An 18350-nucleotide genomic window follows, 5' to 3' on the forward strand; every position below is an offset into this window, starting at 1 on the left:
TTTTATACACCAGGAAGATATATTAGAAAACAAATAAGCTGGTCTCAGTTGTAAGAAAAGATGAAACTTTGCCATTTGTGGCAACATGGATGGAACTGTAGGGAGTTATGCTAAGCAAAATAAGTCAGGAGAAAAGACAAATACCAGATTTCATTCATATGTGTAATACTGAGAAACAAAACAAAGGAACAGAAATACTAAACCAAAACATACCCTAGAAATCTGACTGTAGAACTGAAGTTACCAGAGGACAAAGGAGGGAGGGCAGCCCCGTGGACTACAGTAGATTGTGGGTGCTTAGGTGGTACATCTGAAGTGTGACCTCTGCCCCTAGATCATACACGATGCTGTAAAACCAGTGCTACCTCAATAAATAGAATACAATAAAAAAGTAAAGCTAATACCTTGATTCGAAGAATAATTAAAGAGTGGATAGAGAATGAATACAAGAAGAATAAAAAAAAGAATTCCCAGACAAGGGAAATGACAGGGAGGAATTTGGGATAGGATTTAAGATGAATATTACTGAGAGAGGCTAGAAATGGTGAGTGCCAAAAGGGGCTGCCAACTGGGGTGGTGACTGTCAAACGATGGTAAAACAGGTACGGACCATCTAGCTCTGAATCTCATCCGGCTTCTTAGTAATCTATGCTATTAGGCAACTCACTTGATCCTCACCTTCAGGGAATGTTGTAAAGTCAGTGGAGTAAGAAAAATGATTGAAGGAGTCCCTCGGCAAAGAACAGACATTCAATAAATAGCGGTTAATAATAGCAATGTCAATTTTACTTTCTAAGTATCCCAAAGATCACAGGCTAAGTACAGGAATCACACTGGTTTCATCTCTCTATCCCTAAAGTCCAGCCCCAGGCTGAGGTATGCTGTTGGAAACACACACACACAATATTATTGACCCTAACAATCAGTGTATGACATGGATTCTGGTCAGGCCTCAAATACAAATGGTCAAACCATCAGCAGTGCAGCTTTACCTCTCAGAAGCCAGTGCTCAAAAAATATAGGGGGGCAGCAAGTCCTACCACTTTTCTTGTTTCCAGGGAAAACACCCTATCAAGAAGAAGTTTCTTGGGATTTTGACTAGAACACAAACTTACAAACACCAGAACCCTTATGGAATGCTGAGACTATGTACAAACCCAATGACTGGAAGCTTACAGACATGCAAACCCAAAGAGTTAATTTTCAGGGTATGCCTCATAGCTCAAGTCAATGTTTCCTCTTGGATTTAAAGCAACCACACAGAAAGAATCACATTTGAGCAGATTGGTGCTCCAGCTGACTGAAATCTGCAGCAAAAAACACAAATAATTCACCAGACTTGGTCCCTGGCTGCTCCCTTGATAATAAATTGGTGAGCAATTTTACTTGTGCCCAGATCATTAATTTTCACAGGAAGCAGTCATGGCTGTGGTACAGGTCTGTTTCTCATCCAAAATTGAGTCCATTCCTGAACTCAATTCCTCTTTTCATGGCTATAGTGGCTTTTCATAATTTAAGAATTTTTTAAGACCCTAGAATGACTATTTCTTCCCCCAGCAGCGGTCAAATAAGTATTTACTGAATGATCACCAAGTCTATACACCTTCAGGTCCCTGCAGTACACATACACTAGTTTCTCCATTTACAGTCTCTTGCTCAGTAGTTCACCCACACACCATCGCAACATTTGCCATCTCAGGGCAAAGCTCTGGTCATGTCATTAGTTCCTCATAAGTATTCAGTATCAACCAACTGCCAGCAGGACAAGGTTCAAGCTTCTAGTCTTCCAACAATCTGGTTTCAACCTACTCTTTCAATCTGTTTTTACACAGTTCCTCGAGATCCAACCCAAAAGAATGGCTGCTCCCCCACATGCTTCCTGCCTCCACTTCTTTGTTCCTGCTGTTCTTTTTACCAGTCCCTCCCCATCCAGTTCCACAAGTCTAGGTTATTGCTTCAAAGCACATCTCAATGTCTCTGTCTACTAATTCTTCCCAGAAATTCAGTTTCTAGACAAATGGATCTTAAAAGTTTATTTTACCAACAACCCCTTCGAGACCTTGATGAAAGCTCTGGATAGAATCCTACCTTGAAAAATATACAATGTTAGGGAACCCTTGAAGCCAACTCATGGACCTCAGACCCCTGATGTCTGTCTCTTGCCTGTCTTGATCTTAAGAGTACTAATAGTGATTCACTTATTCACCAGAAATCCACATAGACGCTGTTTTAGAGATACAAAAAGACAACATGAAAAATAAAGTGGTTCATGGTTCATGGGAGACATGCATTGTTACACTGTGGTAAGTGCTTTAAGACAAACATGATGGAGTACAAACTTGCAGTGATGACTTATGAACCTATTTTTTTCCAAATAGAATCAAAGTTCCCTGAGGATAAATTCTTGAGAATAGTTGCATAACATCCAGTATACTGCTGTATCACACACAAACTACATGTTTAGTATTTATGCAATGACAGAAAGGAACAAGGATAGGCACACTTCCTATTGCCATCACCTACACACCAGAGGCTTGTGAAATCCAGTTAAGGTGGTCCCATTTAGAAAAATTATGCTATACAAATTATCCCAGTCTAAATTAAGGTTTATCTCACCCCCAAATAATTCAATCTCCATCTCCCTGGAGGTAGGTAAGGTAGATACCATATGTATTTTACAAGCTTCATATGGTTTCTTTTCACTAAGAAACACTAACCACATCCCTTTGGAAATTTCCTACATAGATATAGTTCACCTGTCACCCCTTCCTGGATCCTTTTCCACAGTTCTGGAAGAGGGCAAAGGAAGTAACACTTCACTAGGCTTTCAGCCAAATAATTAAGGAAGAGTAACTTTAGGTTGGATATATGGATTTCTTTATACAAGCTAAAGTGGTTGAGCATGTTTTGAAATTGGGCATTTCAGGCTATGTTGGAAATCTTCCACTTCTGCCTCTGCTACGCTTCAGAAGTGCTCCTTAAGAAACTCAAACATTCCACAATGCTTTGCAAACACTGCAAAAGAAGAAAAGGGCCCCATTATGTTTGCAAAGGAAGCAAAAGTACCCACCATGATATGGGTGATACAGTGTGGTTGTTCTCAACCTTTTGTTTCTTTAAAGCCCATCAATCATTCTAGTAAAGGGCCAGGATCCTACTCTTTTAGCAATAAAAAGGCTTACTTTTTGTGAAAAGCTTACTTTTAATGGGATAGACATAAGTTCATGTGCAAACTTTTTTTCTCCCTCCTTCTAGGATAGAAATAGATTTTATTGAACTAGGTTTTTGATAAAAATCATTGTCATATATCCATTGGATACCAAAATTCTCTCAATGAATAAAATTAGAATCCAACATTTATTTTGCAAGTTCTATAAGCTCAGAGAATTATCTAGAGGCATAACTTATTGTGCATGTTCTTTATGCACCATGATATTTCATGCGACATAGCAGTCACTAATATTACTAGTATAACCCAATGCTCACCGTATCATACTCCAGGGCACCTAGAGGAAAAAGAAATGAGTGGATTTTTAGAAATCTGTTCCTGTTTTTTTCACATGATACTTTCAGGACATAATTTATATTAATATTTTTGAGAGCTGTTTTTATTACACATTAAAGACAAGCTGGTGAGCAGTGGGAGTCAAGAGAAACAAATCTCTGATGGGTAAAGTAGACAGGCTGACACAGCTATACACCTCCATGATGGCACATTCTTGATACACACCACCTCTAAGTCATCTTGTTAAGGCTACAAGAGTTTTAAAGAATTGCCGGTGTAGAACACAGTGTTCAGAAGCAGAGGTGGGATGCCAAAGGACAACTGGACCTCTCGGTCAACACAAAGCTTTAGAATCTCCTGCGCCCTGCCACTCTTCTCAGAGTTAATGCTGCATCTAAAGTCTAGGCAGGAAAGGAAAACCCAAAGGTCACCACTAAAAGCCCAATGCAGCCCCATAGGGAACAAAAAGAATCTGCCTCCTAAAAACTCTCAGCCTCAAAAGGACTGGCCCCACTTAAAACAACCCAAGTCAGAGTTCCTTACAGAAAGCAGAGTTGAGGGGTGTGAAGTAGAGAGGCTGTGTAACCTGAAGCTGATCAATGGGTTGCCCAAGGACTGCTTTCTCATGCAAACAGGCTGAGCTAGATGATTTGCAATTCTGGAAATTCTGTATTTGTCACCAGAAGATAATCTGGCCTGAAGATATGACATAGTAAGATGGAAAGCTAAACATGTCTTCCTTCCACCTGCACTGTCACTCTACTGCCTCCTACACCTTCCCTCCGAGGAACCAGTGTAATAGAGCAACCTGTCCCTTTGCCTGAAACACTGTCCTCAAAGTGGGTTCATGACAGATTAATCCAATTCACTTTCCCTAAGTGATCTGCTCCATAATGCCATTTAAGGGCTAGCAAGAAGGAGGCAAGGGAGGTCTCCAGACAATACAGTTTCATAGAAAAGCTTTGTGAAGATGCAGGTTTTTATAATAGATAGTACCTTCTGGAATGAGCAATTAGATTGTTCTTCACTCAGGACAACTAACTGTTCCAACTGAAACTATTATTATTTTATAACCAAAGTATATTTTTATACTGGGGCTTGCACCATTAAGAAACAACAGCATGAGCAATGCTTCATGCCAACTCAAAATACTTTTGCGGGCAAACACTCCAGAATTTAGACCACAACACCCCCTATGAAAGAAATTGTAGGATGCCTCAGCACATTCCCTAGATAGCTCTGTCATCAATTCAAAGAATCACTGCTCTCCCCCACCATCCTACAGAACAAATGCTATGTTGCCTTCTGAAAACAAATGCAACTTTGCTGTGGTTTTCTTCTATTTTTCTTATGTAACAGGGTGGTCCCCAGGAAAGGGGGAGGTTCCCTGCCCCACCCAAGAAAGGGTGGAGCTGAGCAGGAAGAGGAGAAGCTGAAGAAGAGACTAAGGAAGGAAGCAGGATGGAGCCAGGAGACCTGGAGGAGGCGCATGGAGCCTAGAGACAAGTAAAGAAACTGCGCTTGTCTTTTGGTCGTGGACTGGGTGACACAGATGTGGGTGAGACCCATGGGGAGGTGACAATGGCAGCTTTTATCTTGATGTTGATTTTGCTCTTTTTCCTTCCGGGCTTGTCCGGTTGTTTGTGACCCTTTTCTGTGGGTCCCCACTGGAAGATGCTTTAGACTTGTAGCAGGCTTTGGGGCCTTGTTCTGGGCCGATCCCATATGGATGGACTTTTACCCACGAGGGGACGGGTAACTTTGGGCGCTTCATTTAGAAACTAGACTCTTTGCCTTACCTGTATTGTTTCCTAGTTTTATTAAAAATCCTTCCCATTAGTCTCATGTGTTTTGTGTTGATGCGGCGGATGGCCGAACCCATTTAGAATAGGCAGGCTTGCGGGGTTTGGGCTGCCCCTCTCCCTGTCCTATAACACTTACTCTTATACCCCATCCTGTGTTCCAGGTTCTAAATTGAAACTCTTGGCTAAACCAAATTTGCTTGATGTCAGAGAGTAACAATCCCCTCTACCCTTCGCCCTTTTTCTTTTTTTGACAGCAAAGCCAGGAGAAGCAAAGACACTACTTTATATTTGCATAAAGCTTTGTGATTTGCAAGCCACCCACACATCCATGATCTCATCCACTCTCATAATAACCCAATGAGGTAAACCTGCCTCCACTCCCCTTCCCTCCCCACCACCCAAAAAAGGTGTGCCCACCTCATGGGACTAGCATGGCAACAGCACATAGTCAGCATAAAATGAGTACTAGCTAGTTGCCATTAAACATAGCAAATACTATTTTGCTCATTTTAGAAGTGAGAAACAGACTCGGAGGTTAGATGGTAGATTCCAGCAATCAGGCCTCTTAGGAATCTACAGCAAGCCCAGGACAGGGTTCTTTCCACCAACATATCAATATATGTCCTAATTGTTTAAAACTTTACAGCTATGCATTTCCAAGTAGGTTTAGCTACAGTGATAAGAAGGGAGCCTGGAGTCCTGATTCTGTTCCCAGTTCTCTGCTAGTCACACACTCAGAGCTTTCCTTCTTTGGACCTTTGTGTTGCTTTCTCCATAATGAAGGCAGACTCACTTTTTTTAACCAAACAACAGAATGTCAAGTCCAGATGAAAGGCTCTATTACAAGTACAAAGTATCATTTAATTACACTGCTGCTCTAGTTATCTGCTTCCCAGCCCCTAACTCCCACTGGGTGGATTCTGAAACCACATAGGAGATTATGTCAAGAGGGGAGAACAGGAGAGACATTCTCTCCCTGAACTTTCTTAATGGAAGAGAGAAGCAAAATGAAAAGAAAGACTCATTTTACAAGGAGGGGGCTGGAGCAAAGATCTCTCCATTAAGCAGACCTGCATAAGAATCTATAGATTATTTAGTGCCGGGGGTGGTTGTGGTGTGCAATAAAGGAATCTTTGTGCAATGCCAGCCACAGTTCCCTCACTCCCCACAGCCAGGCATTTAACCCAACTCTAAATCATCAAGCTCTAATGCACCCCATCTGTGCACCAGTTGTAGCCAGTGAAACTAAAGCCTGTGCTGACTTTGGCCTGGACTTGTGAATGAGTCTTTCTGCCCCAAAACGGGCAGGAAGGAGGACAAAAGGCCAGCTAAGTCTTTTTTTTGCTCATCGCTGTTTTCTCCCAAGCTCCATCCGTTTACTTCCTCATGTACTGAAATTTCTGCCAAAGATAGAAAGCTGGTAGGACAAGGCCCCAGGTAGAATAGGATGTGGAGTTGCTCCTGTGAGAGAAGGGAGGTGAAGTGAAAGAGCTACTCTTGGCAAGGCACAGGGGCCTGAAATGCCCCTACCAGCCATGTTCAGGGAATGTTGTTTAGTTCTGAGTGGCTGGAACATAAAACAAAGAACTGGAGACCTAACTCAAAAGCTGGGTTCTGCCAGATCATCCAAGGCCCGTGCAACAAGCCAAAGAGATAAGACATCAAATTTGATGGTCTTGGCATCTCTGCAAATTCAATTCTTCCCATCTTGTGAGGCCCAGCTCAAACACCTCTTCTTCCAGAAATCCCTGAATAAACTCGAAGTAATTGTTCTCTGCTTTGAGACTTGAGTTCTTGGACAACATTTATGAGGCTCAACTTTTCCAAGTATATAAAACATGACTAATATCACCTATCTGGAAAGCTTCTTAAAGCCTTCTGATGAGGGTTAAATGAGATAACATTTATAAAACATCATGCAGCAGTTTTTAGTATGTGGAAGGTGCTAAAATACATTTTTAATTGTATTTTTATATTCCCCATACAATTGCACCCCCCTTATTTTGACCCCAATTCCTCCTTTCCCCACCCTCCACCCCCCATAGTGTGTCTCTGGTTCATTGTTGTTTGTTGATTTTGATTTTTTTTCTTTCTTATAGTTATTCATTTTCCTGGTCCCTTATTTAGGTTTTCTAGATTCCTGCTATGAGTGAGATCAACCAGTATAAAATACATTTTTATTGATACCTCTATTTCTATGATACATAGTACTTATTCCCTGTAGTCCACTTTCTCTGGAGATTTCCAGAAATAGGACAACTCACATTTTCCCTCCAAGCTTGCTGGCCCCCTTCCAAAGTAAGGAAGTCTGACTCCTCTCTTCCCTCACTGATAAAGCCCACATCCAACCTTCCAAATGAAGGTTTCCCCCAAAATTCAAAAGGAATGAGATGAGATGCGTTTGATGATAGAGAAGGCAGCTATAGGCTGCTAAACCATAAACAGCACAAAGGACAACATTCAACAGCACGTGAAGAAAGGAAGTGGGCCAGAAGAAAGGATACGGAATACTCCAAGGTTTAATTCTGTAGCAACCCTAGATCCTGGAATAGGCTTAGAAAGAATTCAGTCCTCTGTCCTGATTTGTGAAGCTACACTACCATAGACATGATTGTTCGGGCAGCCTTCTTCAACTTCCTGTCAAATCAGCAAGCTGGAAGGGACTGGCCCAGAACTGTAGATATTTTACCCTTGTCTGTCTGGGGCTACCAAGCCAGATCCAAAAAAAAGTGAGACGACCCCCCCCCCTTTTCTAGCAGTTCTTATAAACAGATTAAGAACACTAAATCTTTAAAACTGTGCCTGAGTCTACATAAAGGTTTCTTCCTTCCCCCCAATTTTAGAGAAATGAGGTATAGTCCCTAAGGAAGGATGCTTTTGATAGGGAAAAGTCCCCTCTGATGTCTTTCCCCTTTTCATGCAGTCTAATAAAACCTGTTTCTCCTCCCCATGGAAATTGAGGACTAAGAGAGGGGTAGCTACCCTGAGAATGTTGCCTGAAGGGGCCAGTTCTTGAAATGCACTAGTGGGGTATTGGGTTCATTTATTTATAACACAGCCCCAACTTGAAAAAGCATTTGCCAAGGCTCCTCAGGGAAAATAGGGTTCCATTCTTCTCATTGTGATCAAACATCACACCTATTACCTCATGCAGAAGCCCTAAAGGTACCAACATCAGTGGGTCAACTCTTTATCAGACCTCCTGAAAGACCACCTATTTAGTCATTCAACAGTCTCACAAGCCTACCTGGGGGCTTTGCAGGCAACATCTTTTCTCGCCTCAGCTAATAAGCCCCTCTTAAAACATATCTAGGTTCCACTACTTTTGTTAGAATTTACATTCCAAGCAGGCAGCACTCTGCACACTGTTCATCTGCCAACCTAAATGAAGCAAGCTGAGTTAAAGGCTCCAATCTCTTCTCAGCCCCTGTCCCCTCCAGTCTATGAACCACCAGCCCTCAAAGTCCCCCCACCAGGGATGGCACTAATTTCCAAAATAAATCTAACTAGTACATTTTCACTTCAACTCAAGAGTTATTCCTCAGTTGAATGAGTCAGTCATGAGGTCAGCCCTCCCTGTACAAAAGGTAGGGCTCTGTGAGAGCTTGTATACCTCTACAGCTTTAGGGGCAGGAATGTTATCCTCCCTGGATGTGAAGGAAGGCAAGGGAAGCCTGCAGGAAACATGTACCTTGGAAATGAGTTCATCATGATTGGCCAAGTGGGCTCTGCAGTGAATGCAGCTGTAGGTCCGATGGCAGGAGGGCAGATATGCCTGGAAAGTCTTGGATCTTGTCATCTTCACCATTGGCGCCGTTGAGCGTGGAGTGAACTCTGGGGTGGCCCACGAGGCACTCCCACAGGATGGATCGCACGGGAAACACCGGAAGACACAGGTAAAGGCCGTGGTTTGGCAGGGGGTGGGTGTGGGACTGGCTCCACACACTGGTGATGTCTTCAGAGGAAGGACCCTCAAGTAGAGGTCTAGGGCTGGTTCTCAGCAGCCTGCATGGCCAAGATAAGAGGAATATCATTAGCTAATGGAGCTGGGCTTCCTGATTAGGAAATAGAATCCAATTTTGAACCAAGAGAGGGGCCAACACTCACAGGATAAAATGATCCCCTTCTGTTTCTTGCACTGTGCAAAGATGCCCAATGAATGCGAAAGAAATCACTGGAGATCTCATTATTGGTTTTCTAGATTCAATACTAACTCAGGGCTCTCAACAGTTACCCCAGCAAACTGCACTGATCACCATTCCTAGGGGGTCCTTGAAAAGGTCAGGCTTCAAAATGTTACCACCTATAACCCCATGGAGAGGAATTCCATCTCCTGAGCCAACCTAGACAAACGGCTGAAGGAAAATTGATTCAGCCTTCCCACACTGACATCAACAGCCGCATATGGATTTCTCATTCATGGGGCATGAGTTCCCCAACACCTGAAACCATGACCTACAGAGGCAACAAAACTTTAGCAGGCTAGTCAGCTTTCTAGGAAGAGCTGATTTCCTTTGGAATACCTGCCCAGAGACAGGTGCTCAGTAGTTTGTTTGTTTGTTTAAAGCAAGTGAATGAATGAAATCAACGACAACATCAGATTCCTAAATTCACAATGACAGTGAATTTACCAGAATTTCTCCTCAAACCTCAAGCTTTCCATTATTCATTCCACACTATGAAATATCTCCTACCTAGCTCTTTTATTCTACATGGAGCTAATGACACTGAAGGTATCGTGGAGCTCCCAGAATAAGTCCAAGTTCTAGGGCAAAGCCCAAGGTCTCAGACTTACTCTGCTTCTCGGTAGCTTACTACCTGAGGCTTCTGGACCTGCCTATTCCCTGGGCTCCACCAACGGGGGTGGTGTTCCCACTTGCCTACCTCCCAGGAGAGCCAGAGTGTTAATTAACGCCTGCGTCATGCTTTGAAGATAAAATTACTTAGAGAGACGGGGGAGGAAGACAAACAAAATCAGATTTTCCTTGCTGGATCATGTCTGGGACCCATCTGGATGTTTAGAGAAAATCTGCAAATCACAGTTCTTTTTCCTCTAAACCACAATGGAACCAAACCTTTCAAAAGGAAGCTGCCCTCTCATCATCCTCCCCATCACAGCAGTCACCAAATGCCACTATATCCCAGGGACTCTGTCTTCCTGGTAGCCCAGACTACCGGTCAGCAATAAACTAAAGGGCAACAGTGGTCAGTACTCCTGTTTCTGCAGCCCCCTATGCAGGCCTGAGTGAAGCAGACTTGACACGGTGACTAATTTTACACATGAGGTACCCAAATGTTGAAGGTGCTCAGACCCGCGGGGCCCAGGAATAAGGTCTTCCCTCTTTAACCCTCAACAGCTGTTTTTTTAAAAGATGTGATACCTGGTTAAACTGAACAAAAGAATATTTGATGTGATATGCAAAGAAATACTTCCCCAGCTTTGCCTTGCAGTTAGGCCTGCTCATATTCTGGTAGTGGGTAAAATGAAGTGGTCAAGACAAAAGACCAGAGCAGAACAGTGTTAGGTGTTTAAGTGTTACAGGTAGTAGAAAAAGGCAAGGATCCCCCTTGGGGTTTTCTGGAATACCTCTGAATCTCCCAATGTGCCTGTTCTACTCTCAGGAATACCAGCATCTCCAGGGAAAGCAGGGGTAGTAGGTCAGGGTGAGGAAGAGGAATGTCAAGCAGGAGGAGTGAGCAGATTAGCCCTAGCCCAGTCACTTCTGAAGCCCACAGCCTCAGACACCCAATGGGGAGCACAAGGAACACTGGGTCTGTCTTACACAAACACTGAGGGAAGAAAAGGCAACAATAAGCCTCGGCTGCCAGTCTGGGTTTACAGAGCAGCCACAGAGTCTGTTTTCTTATCCATGCAGATGGTTTCTAAATTATGCATTTCCCCAGAGTAAAATTATTTCTTCTCTCATTTCTCTTCTGCAGGAAACCCAAAAAAAAAGTTCACAGACAGGGATTCTGGGTTATGCTCAGCTTCAAATCTGAACCCCAAAGCTTATTCAAAGTTACTTTCTGAGGAATAACCATTTGTGGTCTGTATTAAATGTAAGTATGTCACATACAAAGGCATACCCATGCACAAACAATCACTGCACACCATAGCGCTAAACTGAGAAAGACCAGAAAAATTGACCATATAAGCAATATTCCAGGCTGCCTGGGCCTAGAACAGCCCCAGAGAGCCTAGACAGCAGGTGCTGCACTTTGCTGCTACACAGTCATTCTGTTCCTCTTGCTCTTTAATATTTTCTGGCATCCAAACCTTAACTTCTTCCCTGAGAAGAAAGGAATGAAAAGAGTGGCTTGCTGAAATATGGATTTTGTTCAACTGGTACAGGGCAAGCTAGAAGGAATGAGAAGAGTAAGTAAAAACAAGGCGAAGCAGGATCAGGAGCGGGTTCTTGTGCCTGAGGAGACAGAAGAGAATAGGCTGAGGGGGAAAAAAGATGAAAGGTAGGGACCGTAAATCGCCTGTTACTGTCTTCTTCTATCTTAAGGGGAAATTTTTTTTTTTTTTTTTTTAATAAATTTTATTGTTATATTCCCCATACAATTGCAGCCCCCCCATTCTGACCCCAATCCCTCCCCTCCCACCCTCGCCCCCCTAAAAGTGTCTCTGGTTCATAGTTTTTTGTTGATTTTGATTTTCACTTTCTTATAGTTATTCATTTTCCTGGTCCCTTATTTAAGTTTTCTAGATTCCTGCTATGAGTGAGACCATCCGGTATTTTTCTTTTTCTTTTTGGCTTATTTCGCTGAGCATGATCCCTTCCAGCGCCATCCATGTTGCTGCAAATTGCATGTGTTTATCTTTTTTGAATGCTGAGTAATATTCCATGGTATATATGTACCACATCTTCTTGATCCAGTCATCTATTTTTGGACATTTGGGTTGTTTCCAAAGCTTACCTATTGTAAACAGTGCTGCTATAAACATAGGGGTGCAGGTGTTCTTTGGAATTGATGTTTCTGTGTCCTTTGGGTAAATACCTAGGAGTGGAATTGCTGGATCATATGGAAGCTCTATGTTTAGTAGGTCCAGAAATCTCCATACAGCTTTCCACAGTGGTTGGACCAGTCTGCACTCCCACCAACAGTGCAGAAGAGTTCCTTTTTCTCCACACCCTCGCCAACATTTGTTGTTGCTAGTTTTTTTAATATGTGCCATTCTCACTGGTGTAAGATGGTATCTCATGGTAGTTTTGATTTGCATTTCCCTGATTACAAGTGATGTTGAACATTTTTTCATATGCCTGTTGGCCATTTGCATTTCCTCTTCAGAGAAGTTTCTTTTAAGCTCTTCTGCCCATTTTTTGACTGGATTATTTTCTTTGTTGTTGTTGAGTCTCATCAGCTCTTTGCAGATTTTTGTGATCAGTCCTTTATCATTAGTGTTGGGTGCAAAAATGTTCTCCCAGTTGGTGGGGTTTCTCTTTGTTTTTGTTATTGTCTCTTTTGCTGTGCAAAAGCTCTTTAATTTGATGTAGTCCCAGCTGTTTATCTTTGCCTTCACTATCACTGCTTTGGGTGATGTGTCTGTAAAGATGTCTTTGATGTGCAAATCACGTAGTGTTTCGCCTATATTTCCTTCTATATATTTTATGGTTTCAGGTCTTATGTCTAGTTCTTTAATCCATTTTGAGTTGATTTTTGTGTATGGTGTGAGGTGGTGGTCAAGCTTCATTCTTTTGCATGTAGCGACCCAGTTTTCCCAGCACCATTTATTGAACAAACTTTCTTTGCTCCAATGCATATTCTTTGCTCCTTTGTCAAAGATTAGTTGACCATAAATCTGTGGGTTTATTTCTGGATTTTCTATTCGATTCCATTGGTCTGTATGTCTGTTCTTGTTCCAATACCATGCAGTTTTGATGATTATGGCTTTGTAGTATAGTTTGAAGTCTGGGAGTCTGATGCCTCCATTCCCTTCTTTTTTTTTCAGGAGAGCTTTGGCTATTCGGGGTTTTTGGTGATTCCATATGAATTTCATCAATAATTGTTCTATTTCTTTGAAGAATGACATTGAAATTTTGATTGGAATAGCATTGAATCTGTATATTGCTTTTGGTAGGATGGCCATTTTAATAATGTTTATTCTTCCAATCCATGAGCAGGGGACGTCTCTCCATTTCTTTGTGTCTTCTTCTATTTCTTTTAACAGTGTTTTATAGTTTTCTTTGTATAGGTCCTTTACCTCTTTTGTTAGATTTATTCCCAGATATTTGATTTTTTTTGTTTCAATAACAAAAGGGATGGTCTTTTTGATTTCTTCTTCTTCAGATTTATTGTTTGTGTATAGGAAGGCTACTGACTTTTGCGTGTTGATTTTGTATCCTGCCACTTTACTGAACTGATTGATGAGTTGAATTAGCTTTTCTGTGGAGTTTTTGGGGTTCTCTATGTATAATATCATATCGTCTGCAAATAGTGATAGTTTGACTTCTTCTTTTCCTATTTGGATTCCTTGGATGTCTTTCTCTTGTCTTATTGCCCTGGCTAGGACTTCCAGTATTATATTGAAAAGCGATGGTGAGAGTGGACATCCTTGTCTTGTTCCAGATCTTAATGGAATTGCTTTCAGCTTTTCACCATTGAGAATGATACTGGCTGTTGGCTTGTCATAGATGGCCTTTATGATGTTGAGGTATGTTCCTTGTATCCCCAGAATTTCAAGGGCTTTTATCATGAATGGGTGTTGCACTTTGTCGAAAGCTTTCTCAGCATCTATTGATATTATCATATGGTTTTTATATTTCTTTTTGTTGATGTGTTGGATAACGTTGATTGATTTTCGGATGTTAAACCATCCTTGTGCCCCTGGAATGAATCCAACTTGGTCGTGGTGAATTATCTTATGGATACATTGTTGGATTCTGATAGCTAAAATTTTATTGAGGATTTTTGCATCAGTGTTCATTAGGGAGATTGGCCTGTAGTTTTCCTTTTTTGTGTTGTCCTTGTTTGGTTTTGGTATTAGTGTAATGTTGGCTTCATAGAACGTGTTTGGTATTGTCCCTTCCTTCTCAATTTTTTGGAAGAGTTTGTGAAGGATAGGCACTAATTCGTCTCTGAATGTTTGGTAGAATTCATTTGTAAATCCATCAGGTCCTGGGCTTTTGTTTTTGGGGAGGTTTTTTATTACCATTTCAATTTCGCTAATTGTAATTGGTCTGTTTAGGTGTTCTATTTCTTCTTTATCTAGCTTTGGGTGATTGTAGAGTTGTAGGAATTTGTCCATCTCCTCTAGATTGTTAAACTTGTTTCCATATAACTGTTCATAGTAGTTACTGATTATTCTTTTGATTTCTGCTGTGTCCGTTGTGATTTCTCCTCTTTCATTGATGATCCTGTTTATTTGTGCTTTCTCCCTTTTTTCCTTTGTGAGCCTGGCTAGGGGTTTGTCTATTTTATTGATTTTTTCAAAAAACCAGCTCTTGGTTTCATTGATCTTTTGGATTGTTTTTTTAGTTTCAATTTCATTTATTTCTGCTTTGGTTTTTATTATTTCTTTTCTTCTACTGGTTTTGGGGTTTTTTTGTTGTTCTTTTTCTAGATCTTTGAGCTTCGAGATGAGGTTGTTTCTTTGCGTTCTTTCTTGTTTCTTGATGTGAGCTTCTATTGCTATATATTTTCCTCTTATTACTGCTTTTGCTGCATCCCATACATTTAGGATATTAGTGTCCTCCTTGTCGTTCAATTCAAAAAATTTTTTAATTTCTTCTTTGATCTCCTCATTAGTCCAATGGTCTTCCAGTAGTGTGGTTTTTAATCTCCATGAGGTAGGAAAGTTCCTTGCCTTCTTTTTATGGTTTATTTCTAGTTTGATGCCTTCATGGTCAGAAAAGATGGTTGATATGATTTCAATCTTGGTGTATCTGTTGATGTTTGTCTTGTGCCCCAGTATGTGATCGATCCTGGAGAATGATCCGTGTGCGCTTGAGAAAAATGTGTACTCTGTTTTTTTGGGGTTTAGTGTTCTATAGATGTCTTGTAAGCCTAATTGCTCTAGGTCCTTATTTAGAGCTTTGGTTTCTTTACTTATTTTTTGTCTTGTTGATCTATCCATTGTTGATAGTGGTGTGTTGAAGTCTCCCACTACGTATGTGTTTTCTCTGATGTCTGTTTTCAGAGAGGACAACAGTTGTCTGATATATTTTGGTGCTCCTTCGTTTGGTGAGTATATGTTAATGAGTGTTATTTCTTCTTGAAGTATTGTCCCCTTGATCATAATGTAGTGACCATTGGGGTCTCTTTTTATCTTTTTGAGTTTGAAATCTGTTTTATCTGATATAAGTATAGCTGTTCCTGCTTTCTTTTTTGGTCCATTTGCTTGTAGGATTGTTTTCCATCCTTTAACTTTGAGCCTATTTTTATCTTTTGTAGCTAAATGTGTTTCCTGGAGACAGCAAAAGGTTGGGTTTTGTTTCTTAATCCAGGCTGCCACTCTGTGTCTTTTTATTGAAGAGTTTAGTCCATTTACATTTAGAGTTAATATTGATATGTTAACATCTGTATTTGCCATTGTGTTTGTCTTTCCTTTGATTTTATTTATTTATTCTTTTAATAACTTTTTTTTTTTTTTTTTTTTTGGCCTTCTTTCATTGTTATTCGTCCCTCTGAGGTTCTGGCTTTAGGACTCCTTGTAGTATTTTTTGGAGTGGGGGTTTAGTTGCAATGAAATTCCGGAGTTTCTGTTTGTCTGGGAAGGTCCATATTCTTTCTTCAAAGAGGAAGGAGAGCTTTGCGGGATAGAGTATTCTTGGTTGGCATCTGTTTTCTTGGAGTCTGTTGACTATGTCCCTCCACTCTCTCCTTGCCCGTAGTGTTTCTTCGGAGAAGTCTGATGTCAGCCTGATTGGTTTTCCTTTGAATGTTATCTGTTTCTTCCCTCTTGCCAGCTTCATTATTTTTCCTTGTCCTGGATTCTTGGGAGCTTTACTATTATGTGTCTTGCTGTATTTTTCCTTTCGTCGTGGAAGTTTGGTGTTCTTCTTGCTTCTTGTATATCAATTTTCAGCTCCTTCACATTTGGGAAGTTCTCTTCAATTATCTCTTTGAATATTTTCTCTGTTCCTACATCTCTCTCCTCTCCTTCTGGTATTCCTATAACTCTTATATTTCCTTTCCTCATGGAGTCAGATAGTTCCCGAAGTCTTTCTTCGTTCTTTTTCCTTCGTACTTCTCTTTCCTTCTCTGTTTTGGTTCTTTTTATTTCTGTGTCTTCAAGATTACTTATTCGTTCTTCCATTTCATCTATTCTGCTTTCATTGCTTTTCCCAGAATTCTTTAGTTCTTCCATTAATTCTTTGATCTCCTGCATTTCTTTTACTTCCCTCTTTAGGGACTCAATTTCTTTCTTCTGACCATTGTTTTCCCTCTCTAGGGACTCAATTGCATTCTTCTGATCGTTGAGTATTTTTCCCTTATCATTGTTTTCCTTTATGACTTCTGTCAGTTTTTTAATCACGGCAATTTTAAATTCTCTTTCTGGAAGGCTCAGAAATTCTTCCAAGTTATTGTCTTTGCAATCTGGGGGCTGGCTTTCTTTTTGTGGTGTGCTTTTTCTCTGGAGAGTTGCTAGGTTGCGTGTGGTTCTTCTCCTCCCTACTGTCTGTTTTCTAATTTGCCGTATGCGTTGGGACACTGTGTTGTTGGGACTGGCCGGCATCTTGGGTGGGCTTCTCTGTTCCCCTCTGGTTCTTCCAGGAGTCATCTGTCAGTTTCAAGCAGCCTTTAATGGAGAAAGGTCCCTGTTCTAAAATGCCGATGTGGGGACACACTCCCCTGTGCGCCTGGTCTGCCCCGGCGGTGGGTTCCTGCTCCCCTCTGGGCTTGGACTGCAGGCCAGAGGGGGTCTGGCGTGGGCGAACTTCCCCCGCTCACCTCTGGCTCCTGAGGAAGCCTTCTGCAGGTAGTCTTTACTGAAGAAATGTCCCTGTTCTAAAATGGTGGTGTGGGACACACTCCCTGCGCGTCTGGTCTCAGGCACACTCTTCTGCGCGCCTGGTCTGCCCCGGCTGTGGGTGCTCGCTCTCCCTGTGGGCTCAGACTACTTGTTCGGAAGGAGCCAGGTGTGGGCTAACTCCCCAGCTGGCCACTAGCTCCTTCAGTAGCCTGTGCTGGGGTCAAGTCGCTAGGTGGTGCCAGAGATCTCTCCTGGAGCCCTTGGGGAGCTGATTTTCCACCCCGTGGGACAGGGAGCAGAGCGGGGATGGTAGGGTACACCTCAATGGCTTTGGGGTGCTGTGTCTGCCTTGTGCCCCACCGTCGTGGGGAACCCACGCCCTTAATTTCGTGTCCCGGGTCTCAGTTCCAAAGCCCTCAGTTCCAGGACGCGGGCTGTAGCCCAGATCAGTGGCGCGGGAATGGCGCCTTTTGAATCCCGCTCCCCTGCCTGGGCGCCTTGTTCCTGCTCACTCAGGGAGGGCCTCCGCCGTCTCCCCGCAAGCCTAGGTCGCAGGCGCGGGGACCTGGGCAGCTGCGATCCGGTCTGGATCCGCGCCACTTTCCGCGCAGGCTTACCGGGCGGCCGGAGCTGTGTGCTGGTGCTGGTCTCCTCCCGGGGGGCGGGGCTCTCTTTAATGGCGCCTGGAGCTCACCTCCACGGCGGATCCTGCAGGGTTCGCCTCAGCTCCCGTTCACGGGGTGTGGTGGCTGCAATAGTTCCTTTCCACTCACAGTCCCGCTTGCTGTGTCCGTTTTTCTTGTTGGCCGTTTTGGTTTGTTGTTTCCTCCTCTCTGCCGGTCGGAGAGTGCCGCCTCTGTGGGCGGGGGAGGGGAGCAGGGTTCTGCGCTTCCCTCCCTTCTTGTCCTCTTTTATGGCAACTTTCTTCTTCGGGCAGTTTGCTGGAGTCGTCCGTTTATCTTCCGTGTCCCAGTTCTCACTGGGACCTGCCGCTTTTCCTCCCTATTAACTTTTTTTAATGGGAGATCTTACTCGCAGCGTCTCCTCGCCGCCATGTTGCTCCGCCCTCAACCTTAAGGGGAAATTTTAAAGACTGCTCCTTTGAAGTTATTCTTTGGAA

General features: G+C 42.5%; 1 protein-coding gene across 1 annotated transcript in view; it reads right to left on the reverse strand.

Moving 5' to 3' along the window:
- Window positions 1-9298, reverse strand: part of YPEL2 (yippee like 2) — a 40230-nt gene extending 30932 nt beyond the window's left edge. Inside the window, exon 1 of the mRNA XM_037494935.2 lies at window positions 9002-9298. Coding sequence (XP_037350832.1) covers window positions 9002-9118 — 117 coding nt within the window. The 5' untranslated portion in view covers window positions 9119-9298. The remainder of the gene's footprint in view (window positions 1-9001) is intronic.
- Between the last annotated feature and the right edge of the window lie 9052 nt (window positions 9299-18350).

The sequence above is a fragment of the Talpa occidentalis genome, unplaced genomic scaffold (assembly GCF_014898055.3).
Source record: "Talpa occidentalis isolate TD23 unplaced genomic scaffold, MPIMG_talOcc4v2.1 talOcc4.7, whole genome shotgun sequence".
Lineage (NCBI taxonomy): Eukaryota > Metazoa > Chordata > Mammalia > Eulipotyphla > Talpidae > Talpa > Talpa occidentalis.